Source organism: Delphinus delphis, chromosome 9 (genome assembly GCF_949987515.2).
Source record: "Delphinus delphis chromosome 9, mDelDel1.2, whole genome shotgun sequence".
Lineage (NCBI taxonomy): Eukaryota > Metazoa > Chordata > Mammalia > Artiodactyla > Delphinidae > Delphinus > Delphinus delphis.
The window spans coordinates 22,623,874-22,635,902 of record NC_082691.1 but is presented as its reverse complement, the minus strand read 5'-3'; the positions used below and the strand labels follow the sequence as shown (position 1 = coordinate 22,635,902).

The 12,029-nt window shown below is 40.0% G+C and overlaps 1 protein-coding gene across 2 annotated transcripts in view; it reads left to right on the top strand.

The window, feature by feature from the left end:
- Positions 1-12,029, top strand: part of MAGI2 (membrane associated guanylate kinase, WW and PDZ domain containing 2) — a 1,338,731-nt gene that overhangs the window by 1,165,803 nt on the left and 160,899 nt on the right. Inside the window, exons 12-13 of one of the 2 annotated variants that reach the window (XM_060020318.1) lie at positions 1,871-2,060; positions 11,070-11,111. In XM_060020318.1, coding sequence (XP_059876301.1) covers positions 1,871-2,060; positions 11,070-11,111 — 232 coding nt within the window. The remainder of the gene's footprint in view (positions 1-1,870; positions 2,061-11,069; positions 11,112-12,029) is intronic. The other variant, XM_060020317.1, reaches the window with a different exon arrangement.

The following is a 12,029-nucleotide window of genomic DNA, read 5'->3' as shown; positions in this document are numbered from 1 at the left end:
GAGCTCTCTGGGGTCTCCTTTATAAGGGGACTAATTCCATTCATGAGGGCTGTTGCCTCATGGCCTAATTATCTCCCCCAAAGCTCCACATTCCAGTAATATTACCTTGGGTGTTAGATTGTCAACATAGGAATTTTGAGGGACCTCAAACATTCCGACTGTAGCACCAGTCTTATTGAGAGAAGGGTCAATGACCCATTTCTTTCCCAGTTTGCTGGCTTACCTGACCCCTGCCACAGTCCCAAGTACATAAGTGGGTCACAGGGACCTTTGTGTTACACAAGGACACAGTACATAGTACCTCAAATCCTCTCTACCTTTAAAACATTGTCACTGATAGGTGACAGCTGGCTTTGGAGCCCTGACCAAAATGTAGCCATCATGAAAACAGAAGCAGGACAGTGCAGTAGGGGCCCGAAAGTTATAATCCTGTCAAGCTCAAAATAGTGTGTATCAAAACTGGTTTTAAAGAAAGAACAAGTGACCATATGTTACTGATGATTTCATTCAGTCACTAAATTTACATTTTCTGAGCACTTGCTATATATTGGTAATACAACAGTGGGAGAGACTGCATCCCCTGCAGTCTCCGTCCCCAACATAATCTATTTGCGGAGACAAAGGTAGACTCGCAATTACGGTTGAGTGTGAGGGGTAGGTAGAGGGTGCTGTGGGAGCACCCAGAAGGGACAAGTAACCAGATCAGGAATGGTCAGCAAAGGCCTTCTAGAGCAGGTGTCTCATCTGAATCTAGTATCCAGGTATAATGAGGATGGGAGATGGAAGAGTGGAAAAATGGGTAAACTTTGCAGGCAGAAAGAGAAAGTATGCAAGGGTTCAGAGGCTGGAGAGAACCTGATGGATTACAGGGAATGAGAGGAGAGACCGTCAGTGGATACAAGAGAGAGAATCAGGACCTGGGCCCTCAGGAGCCACTGTGTCCCACTAGAGAGCGGCCTGAGGACCACGCTGAGCCAGTGCAGAATTTTAGACAAGAGGGTACCCTAATATCATCCTGCACACAACAGGTTTAGTCAAAGCAGAAAAGCTGAAGTTGAGTTTGAATGAGCAATCAGCTGATTATTGAAGCTGGCTGTGCAAACAGGTGATCTCGGTGAACGCGGCTTTCTCCTTGATAAAAAGGAATGAGTCCCTGCTCTACCTCACGGGGCTATAGTGAGGATCAAAGAAGGTAATGTATATGAAAGAGCGTAGTATTCTACAGACCATTAATAAATTATGATGGTAGCAGCAGCAGCATTTTGGAGAAGAAACCGCCAGATCAGCAGTAAATGAGGCTTCGTAGAAGATTTTGAACAATTCAAAAATCCCAAAGGGTTGTATAATTACTTATAAACTGTGAGGAAAGTGATTGAATGTTCAAGTGTAGGAGGTGGTTCGGATGTGCATAGGTATGAGATGGATGCATGCAGACTACTTCATCTTCTTCTTCAGTAAAAATGGTGTAATGAATTGGGGCCATCTTAGACAAGGAACAATACCATACAGTCATAAGCACTGACAGATAAATTATCTTGAGATACATATTGTCTTTATTTTATAGGGAGAAAAAACAGACTCTGACAGATTAAGTGATTTGCTGGAAATTACTAGCTAGTAGGTGACAAGGTTATAAAAGTTTACATTCAAAAGTCAGGCAACACATATATTTATAACCATCTGTGCTGCTTTATTATATAGAAATAGAATCTCTCAAGGCACTTATACCAAAGTTTTGAATGTTTTGTGAAAGAAAAGTCTACAGGGCAAGAAAGTCAAACTTAAAGGTGAGGGCTGTGGTATGCGACAAGGGAAACAGCAAGAAAGAGTTCATTGTCAGTCATTTTCTCTGTTCTCTTTCACTTTCCAGATAACAGACCGATGGGAGAATCAAGGCAGTCCTCAAACGAGTCTATCTGCTCCGGCCATACCGCAGAACCTGCCCTTCCCACCCGCCCTTCACAGGAGTTCATTTCCTGACTCAACAGAGGCCTTTGACCCAAGGAAGCCTGACCCATATGAGCTCTACGAGAAATCTAGAGCCATTTATGAAAGTAGGCGTAAGTGAAAGCCACAAAAAACAAGGGCGTATTAATAACAGCTGAAGCCCTGACAGGAGATATATTGAGGCTGAAATGATCTGGCGTGGTGATTTTATATTCTGAGCTTCAAAATGTATCTCAAAAGTAAAGCCAGCTGATCGAAACTTTTCTTTCAAAAAGAAAGAAAAAAGCCTGCCAACTCAGAAAAAGCTTATATCTTTTGGTTTTAAATTTTGTTTCCTACTTTATTCCCCCTAAGCCCCTGAGAAAAATCAGGAATGTATTTGGGGGGCCAGGGGTGGGTCATAGGGGAAGAGGTTGCTAGTTTTATTTAAGCCACCAGATAATAAGAAGAAACGGTTGGGATTTTTATGTTTAATCTGATCTTGAATCTGAAGCCTAGATTTCCTTAGAGCCATGAATGTAGTCATTGAAGATTTTAGGAACGTGAGTAAAATGTTAGCCAAGTCCTTCCAACTCATAATGGTGAAAGTAATGGTTCCGAAAGCAGCACAGAGCAGGCACCAATCACTTCTACCTGAAATTCCACTTCTTGTTTAATGCACTGGGGCCCATTTGAAAGTTAACTCGTCAAATATCGTGTAGGCACTTGTCATCCTATTTGAAGGTCTTCTAAAATTATTTCATTGCGCTTTATAAATGTTAGAAAACAGAGCTTGTTAATATTGCATATACGTTCATTGTGCCTCTTTCCACCATCTCACAGGTCATCTCTTTTGAATGTTAGAGGACAGGAATCCAAACGGCATGAATGTACAATATATGAGGAAAATACACAGTACAATATGAACTTGAGTAATGGATTGAAAAAATTAGCCTAGTGAGAAGGGTTTGGTTCCGGGCGCTCCCATTTACGGTCTGCTGATTTCCTTTGTTTTGGTGTTCCGCCAGTGTCTTCTTTCCAACTTTATCATCTGAAGCATGAATAGCAAGTTTTAAGTTGTGTGTTATCTCAGAGGATCTCAAATCTGCTTACTCTTTGATGAGCCCAGGGGCTGAGAATGACACCCCCAGCTGGTAAGGGGAAAAGTAGACATATCCCTTTGCCCATCCTCTACAACTCTCTGTAAAAGTAATTTTGGTTGATAAACTAGTTAGGACAGCAGGCCATTGAGAAATCATCTTTATCAAAATAAACCTCCACCACCCTGCCCCTCTGCCACTTTATAAAAATAATTGGCTATGTCAGGCCTGCTGTATTTGATTCTTCTCCTTCTGGCAGAACGACTGAAATGTCTTTAAAGGGCTGTACAGTTAGAATGTTTTTGCTGTGATAGAATTAGAACGAAGTAGGCATTTTTCACTGTATAATACAGGGTATGAATTCAGGGTATTAATGGTCATTATACTGAAAAAACTTGACAAGATTTCAGCACGGTTCTTAATACCTTTTCTGCTTCGATAACCAAGTATTTATTGAATACCCACTTGGCCCTCAGTACCATGGGAAGATACCAAAGTTGAGTAAAATGTCCTGCTCTCACGAATTTAACTGGGAGACAAGAAGAATAAATATAAACAAGTAGAGATCAGGATACAGGTGAAGTTCTAACTCAGAAGGTGGAATATATCATCCTCCTGTCCTTGGCTTGTTGAATTTTGTGGTTACCTGTAGGGAGCGTCAAGAGATGCTTCCTCCTGTTTTTGTCCGTTCATTAGTCATTTGTTCCCATCCTTTTGCTGTTTCCTGACCAATGCAAGGCTTTATTATTCAGGACAAAGGCAATGTTGGTATTTATTCCGTCTTTTCTCTATGGTGTCTGATGCTGTTGTGTCCTCAGTTTGTGAGCAGGAATTGTGCATGACCTTCTTTTCAACCCTAAATGAATTCCGATTTCTTTAGCCAGCCCCTGCAATGCTCCTTCTCTTCATTGCCCTTCCGCTCCTCACCTGTAACAAACCTAGCAAACCAATCTGCCTTAACCTCCCACGACTTTCTTTATCAGTCCTCCTCTGGGAGCTCTGTACCCCCTTTGCTTTGCGTCCTAAGCCACTTGAACAACAAAATCCTGACTGCCCGCGGAGCCCTGCATGTGCTCTGCGGCTGCCTCTCTCATCTCACAACCCCCCGCCCCTACTTCTTGCTTTCTCAGCTCTCTCTAATGTTTCTAAGGTCACGAAAATGTTTTCAGGGTCACGACTCTTAGGAGCCAAAAGAGGGCAAGCTCATTTCCTTTCCCATCCTTCTCTTTCTATCCTGTTATTTCATGACACTAAATGGAGTGTGAATGAAACACAGAAGTCATGTCAAGGTAAGAAAAACTCTGCCCTGAAGACAAGGAAGCCAAAAAAACACGGCACCGCTTTCTCTAATCTCTGGATAGCTAATCGGTTCAGTCTGTTTTTCTCAGTTTCACGTGCCAGGGTCTTGATAGAACAGAACAGACCTTTGCCCTCTATATACAACCTGTTTCCAAGTGTGGAAAAAGTTTCATTCTCTCATTTAAAGTTTCAGAGCAATGCTCAAAAAGAATGTTTTGTGATGAATGGAGGGAAAGCTCAATCTATTTCTCATCATCTTCAGATAGGGTTTTCTTTTAATGACCGTGAAATGCATGCATCTAAACAAAAGACCCATATTTGAAATTTTGTGAACCACTCTATTCTTATTCTTTTGAATTGCATGCATAACATTTAGCTTTGGCTCTATTTATTCTGTGTCCCCAAACTTTTTCCTTGGAGAAAAAATAGTGGGACCACAGAAAGTACGGAAGGGAATCCTAACCAAAGCTGTCTAAACCAAGTCCTTTGACATTTTCCCTGACCTGTAGTGATCTCATGGTATCCTCCTTTACAGCTAGGTCTAATGCTGAACAGAATTTTTGCATCCACGTTCAAAACTGGGTTGCAGTAACCAAATAAAAGAATGTACCTCCACCCACAAGCTTCTGCTATACAGAGCTACAGAATGTTTGTTATATCCAGGCTGTCAAGAAGTATTTGGATTCAAATCACTAGTCCCCTGCAAATGATGGAAATTTATCAAATGATGTAAATGATGCTGTGCCTCATTTGGCTCGTAATTAGATTATGCTGACATTTTAATACGCATGTACAGGACATCTTAATAAAGATGTATTCCTGAAAAAAAAATGCTGTGATTTTAAACAAAGACAACTGTAGGATACTAGAACCACAGGAAACAGAACATGGCAAGTACAAGCTTACGAGGGGAAGGCTAGAAACACCTCCTGTCTTCATAAGATCTTCTTATGATGACATGGGACTTGAGAGGAAGAAGATTCTTCCACCCAGCAGGCAAGGCAATGCCTCTGACTTCAGAGCATCAGGCAGAGTGCCCAGAAGTGGCGTCTTCAGGCTCCACATCAATTAACAAGAATGTATGAAACAGTATGTGTCTAGACTCTGCTGCGCGCTCCACAAGAGAAAAATCATGAGGCATAATCTCTGCTCACATGAAGCTTACAGTGAAACTGGGGACAAAAACCTAGGAAAGCAATTCCTGAATGACATTGTATTATATAACAGAGCAAATAATATCAGTATTTTAACAAGCAAAATGTGCAGTAAATATAGACAATAGGTTAAATATAATTAGACAATTAGACCCATAGTTTCTCGTTCCATGTGCAAAATTGATATTTAATCAGGAGAATGTCTTGTGTTAAATATCTTTTTTTTTTTTTTCTGTACGCGGGCCTCTCACTGCTGCGGCCTCTCCCATTGCGGAGCACAGGCTCCGGACGCGCAAGCCCAGCGGCCACGGCTCACGGGCCCAACCGCTCCGCGGCATGCGGGATCCTCCCGGACCGGGGCACGAACCCGTGTCCCCTGCATTGGCAGGTGGACTCTCAACCACTGCGCCACCAGGGAAGCCCTTAAATATCTTTTAATTATCAAAAATCTCATTAGTTCTTATTGGAGAGCTCCACGCAAAAAGAAAGTTTTTCCAGTTTAACTTCATTCCACCTAAGCTTAAAGCTTGTATACATAATAGAAGAACCATGCCTAAATAGTCCACAAAGAAATTTTGACCAGTGGCGTTTCTGGGTTTCCATGTTAATTATTCAACTAACATGACCCTATTATCATTACCAGCAATTTCCAGAAAATAGCAAAAATCTACCCACCCTCATCTCTATCCAGTACTTTTAGATAAATCTCACTTTCCTTTGTGTAATAGCCTCTGTTGATAATTGACTTCTTGCTGTTTCCGTTACATGGATTTTTTAAAATTGAAAGCAGAGAAAAATACCCACCTTTGTGTAATGAGATAAGCCATGGTATTTTTTTTTTTTTTTTTTTTTTTTTTTTTTTTTTTTTTTTTTTTGCGGTACGCGGGCCTCTCACTGCTGTGGCCTCTCCTGTTGTGGAGCACAGGCTCCGGACGCGCAAGCTCAGCGGCCATGGCTCACAGGCCCAGCCGCTCCGCTGCGTGTGGGATCTTCCCAGACCAGGGCGCGAACCCATGTCCCCTGCATCAGCAGGTGGACTCTCAACCACTGCGCCACCAGGGAAGCCCAAGCCATGGTATTTTTTATTCCTCCTTTTCCCATAAATCTCATGCAAGAAAGACTAATTTTCTTTGCAGTTACAAGAGGAAAGGCTTGAATTGTCTGGGTTTGTATGCTAACATTTTAACTGTTGGGCTCCGTACACCATTTCTAACACTGGGGGGAAAAGACTATTTCTAAAGGCCCTCACTGCTTTCCGTCCTCCTATCTCCTCCTGCCATTCTTTCTCTATATGTGATTGCATCATTGCTTCATCCATATATGTCTGATATGATAGGAAACATTTTATAGTGGCCTACTTACCCGTAAGACTACTTATTGCCAGTTTGCCTGAGACAGTCCTGCTCTGCATTGTCCTGGCATAATTACTAGCTCCCCTTTCACGCTCCAGACTGTCCTCATTTGATATGACTTCCGTTTACTACGTAGTCTGTTAAAGAGATAGACATCGTTACTGTCCAAGAAAAGCATACATCTAAATTTGAATACAAATTTTAAAGCCTACTCAGATAAATAATTTCTTTCAAGCTAATTTGTTTGGCTCCCTGAGTTTTTGTCCGTACATGTTTTATCCCTAATTTCAGGTAAAGATGTATGTGGTAACTTGTTTTGGTAGCCAAACACCCAGTGAGCTCCTTCCATACCCAGAAAACCATACAGATGTGCAAGTCTAGAGCATGGCAAACTAAGTAGAAAATGTATGGCAGTGAGGCCTTACTCATTTAAGTGAAGAGAAATTCTTATTCTTATCACAGAGAACAAATCAGATTCATCACAATAATCACAGGACCAAAAGGGAGTTAATTTTGTCTGTCCTTCTGCTCCTAAGGAAGACTGTACGCACATAACTGCGGAAAAAAATGGCTATCCTGGCTCCTCTTTTTAATGCCAAACAGGCAATACAAAGTGTTTCCCAGAGAAAATGAGTATGGCTTACTTTGGAATCTTACAAAATAAAGTTTTGATCATGCTAAGGAACTTGATCATTTAGGAATGAGGGCTGTGTCCTGCTGCTTCACTTTTCTTTAAGTCAGACTTATTCTAAAGTTTTATCTTGTCACCTCAGCTCATGGGGCCATTTCTTGGGCATACTCCCCACTGCAGCCTCAGAAGCTGGAGCAGACAAGCTGATGAAAACCAAAAGAGACAGAGAAGAAAAATCCTTGTTCCCTGAAACTCTTCCCTAATGATTCTGTCCCTTGGTATGAACCCAAGTTGAATTATGACTGAGGTTGTCCAAACTTTTTTTCTTCACATTGAACCTTGGTTATTATGAATAAACAATTTATGAGGTACAACATGTCCAAACTCCTTTGCAGTAAGACATCACTCAAATGTATATCATAAAAGTGTCAGGGATCCATATGGTATAATGTGCCTTCTGGTAGGACCTCTTTAGAACAGAAATTCCTCTGGAATTTCTTCAAAATGAGCTCACACAATCAGTCTTTCTTTTGAGAAATTAGGAAGCATTAACCCATAATAAGCAATGAGTATTGTACCAAAGGTGGTAATCAAGAGTAACCACAGGCCAGTTAAAGAGCATAATGGAGGAACAAGACTGTTTTTAATCCTATATTTGAAATGAAATTATAAGTGATAGCTGATCAGAAATGGACCATTGTGTTTGTCACGTTTGTGGCCTTTATCCTGCGCTTTTGTTGTTCATTGTGGAATTCTTTCATTGTTCGGTATTGTAATGTGCATATAATTCATAACTTATCCCAAATGGGTGGTGGTATTTCTAAACCATCTGTTTTTTCTGCTGCTCTTTCCTTGTTATTAGTGAGCAAGAGTTGTAGTTTGCACTGTCTCCCATCCTAACGGCAGAGCTATTTGGGAAGCTGGGGTGGTGTAAAAATACCGTACACTGCAGCACAGCGCTCGAGGCTCTAAATGGAAACTGGTGGTGGGAACCATAACACATATGGTAGATGCACTGGGCTCAGAACCAGAGCTGTGAAGCTTCTGCTCGAGCCTTCTTTTCTCCATTCTCCTTTGCCCTTGTGGTTAAATACTCAATACAGTCAAGCTGGAAACATCAATAGGTTTAGGGAAGGTTTTGATCAATTCATGGCTGCGCAGCTATTCAGTGATCATGAAAGGCTGCCTTGGCTTCTAGGAGAACATCTACACATCTGAACGCTGCTAGATCAAGCCCTGGCCAAATGTGCTTGGACACTGTTGGAGTCCAGTGGCCTGTGGGTGGCCCAGTACTACCCGCAGATGTTCTCTGGAGCACTATTTTATTTTAGTGAAAAATCAAAATAAGATGATATGTAAATGTTAAGACATTTTTATCAGTGACTTTAATATCAGAATCATAAAAAGACCAGAAAATTTTAATAACATTATCAGTTAAAATGTCCTCAACTGTACTATGAAGGTTAATTTCCTGTACCTTGTTCAGGAAAACCGTTATTGCTGTCTTGAGTATAATTTATGTTATGGTTTGATCTGTGGAAAAAAAATTGCCTTTCAGTCAGAGTTTCTGATACATCACATTATACGTCACTTTGCAGTTATAGTATGTTGAAAAAGAGATCAGTAGGTCCAGTTAAGTTTGTTTGCCATTTTTCATATGTAAATTTTAATTTGGAAATCTAATTTCAAAAATAGTATTTTTGAGGGCTTCCCTGGTGGCGCAGTGGTTGAGAGTCCGCCTGCCGATGCAGGGGACACGGGTTCGTGCCCCGGTCCGGGAAGATCCCACATGCCACGGAGCGCCTGGGCCCGTGAGCCATGGCCGCTGAGCCTACGCGTCCGGAGCCTGTGCTCCGCAACGGGAGAGGCCACAACAGTGAGAGGCCCGCATACTACAAAAAAAAAAAAAAGTATTTTTGAGTAGCTTTGTAAATAACTAGGGTATTATATTTCTAGTAGTTCATTTTAGTAGAGAAAGAAATCGCTAAGTAATAAAGATAGTGGGGCTTCCCTGGTGACACAGTGGTTGAGAGTCCGCCTGCCGATGCAGGGGACACGGGTTCGTGCCCCGGTCCAGGAAGATCCCACGTGCCGTGGAGTGGCTGGGCCAGTGAGCCATGACCGCTGAGCCTGCGCGTCCAGAGCCTGTACTCCACAACGGGAGAGGCCACAGCAGTGAGAGGCCCGTGTACTGCAAAAAAGTAAATAAATAAATAAATAAATAAAGATAGTGAAATAAAAGTTAGGTTGGAGACACGTTTTTCCCATGTATTTTAGAAATTAGATTCAATCCGATAGCTTATAAATTTATTTCATTCAGTAGTTTAAAACTTAATGCTCCGGGAATCAGACAGGGGATAAAACGGGGTGGAAATGTGAGAAGTAAACTCTAAAATCAGTCCTTGATTGAAAGTTATTTAGTTTGTCAAAGCATTTTGGTGGTAGCACAAGTTGACAGTGTAACCCAGAGTACTTCCATGAATAAAAATGAGGCCATCGGGGCTGCAGTAAACTGAGTCTAATTGCTGATGGCAAGTAGGTCCTAGTGAGATTATGATCATGTAAAGTGTCACCTTTACAACTAATGGAAATGTTTAGAAGGGAGCAATCTTCCATCCCTGTTACAGCTCCATCTTTATGATGAAACGATATTTCTCAATTCATAATCCTAAGCAGTCACAGTAAACATGGAGGTTCTTAAAAAAAATAACAATTCTGCTGGAAAACTAATTTACTGTGAAAAGACAGATCGCCTGGAAGGGAGTCTCATTCTCCTCATGAGTGAGGCTAGCTGTGCAGGATACCCTGGGGAACAGCCTCATTATCGCCCTCAAGAGGCTTCTATTTCATTTTTTGTGTTGAATAGTATAGAACTCTTTATTCAAAGCAAACAAAGCTCAGTAAGAAAGCAATCAGAATTTGGTCTTCTTTTAAGTTTTTAAGTTTAATGATAAAATACCCATTATTTTCTTAGTACTTCATACATATATTATGGAATATGTATAGTATTTTACACTCACGTCCATAAACTTTTATGTTATTTGTAGCATAGATGACATCATAGTTCTCATGAAGGATCCCTGTTGCTAATATAGACCAATTTTACTCAACTACTTATACATAACTTCAACTATCCAAATAATTGTAAGTGTCAAAATATTTGGACTGGTGTACGTAAATCAACATAATCATTGATTGAAGTTTTCACTTTTCAGTGTTTGGTGGCACAATATCATAACATGATTTCAAAGACCTTTATTTATTGTGTGTATATTTGGGGCTCTGGATTGACTTTACTTTCAAATAAGCATTCTTATAATGAGAATCAGAGCTTAATGTTTGGAAATAATGATCTCTTTTTCCATTCTGATCTACAAGAATTCAGATTTTTGCCTGCATGTGAAAGAAATACATTTACAGACATATTCATGTACATAAAACCAGGTAAATCTGTCCACTAACTTCCATAGATTTTAGAGAAAAAACAAATCATTAAACGCGAGAACAAGAATGGGAGCGAGTTCTAATTGAAACCAAACAAAAGTAAAGATGAATTTTAAAATGCCGTAAACGAATTTCAATTTTAATTCCCCATTTTCCCATCCAGAACAAGTGCCACCAAGGACCAGTTTTCGAATGGATTCCTCTGGCAAGTATTCTTCAGTACTCACAGTCCTGTGAATGCAACGTCTTCCATTCTGTGTAACAAATCATTCTTCTGAGTAGCGTCAGTTAATTAGTATATAATCACCATGTTAATTTCACTCACCCCGCACAAGCACATATTTAAGGTAGAGGGCAAGGCTCACCACGTTTGGCCTGATGGCTGCCAAGGAAACAGACAAACAAAAGACAAAGGAAAATAGTCATATTCATTAAGTTCTTTCATAAAATGCTTTAGTAAAAGATTAGATTGAAAGCCAGGTAGCAAAGAAAGCCACCAGATTGACTAAATCCAGACTAGCCAATACAGAAGTTTCTAGACACATGTGGCTATTAGGCGCTTGAAATGTGGCCACTCTGAATTTGGATGTGCTGTTAAGACGTGCGTAAATCCACACCAGATTTCAAAAGCTTAGTACAAAAAAAAAGAGAAATGTATAATATCTCATTAATTATTTTTTAATATTGATTAATGCTTAAATAATATAATTTTGGATATATTAGTTTAAATGTATATTATTAAAATTGATTGTACCTATTTCTTTTTGCTTTTTAAAATGTGGTCAATAGAAATGTTTAAATCACCAGTGTACTTACATTTTGTTTATTTTGGACAGCACTGGACTAGATAAATAGAAATAAGAAGCTAGAGTATCTCAAGAGATTTGAAATTTAGACATTTCCGAGGACTTATTAAAAATATTGCTAATGTAGAATGAAATTCTTTTCACATCAAGTAAATACCTGTATCAATTTAATTTTTTTAAACCATGCCAATTATAAAGTGCTACATTTCAATAGTATTTTAAGTTAGAATAGCGTAGTTTCAAGTTTAAGAGTTTTTAGCTATAATAAATTAATTTACTTAAAAGAAAAATTTTGACCTAATTATTCTGAAAATAGT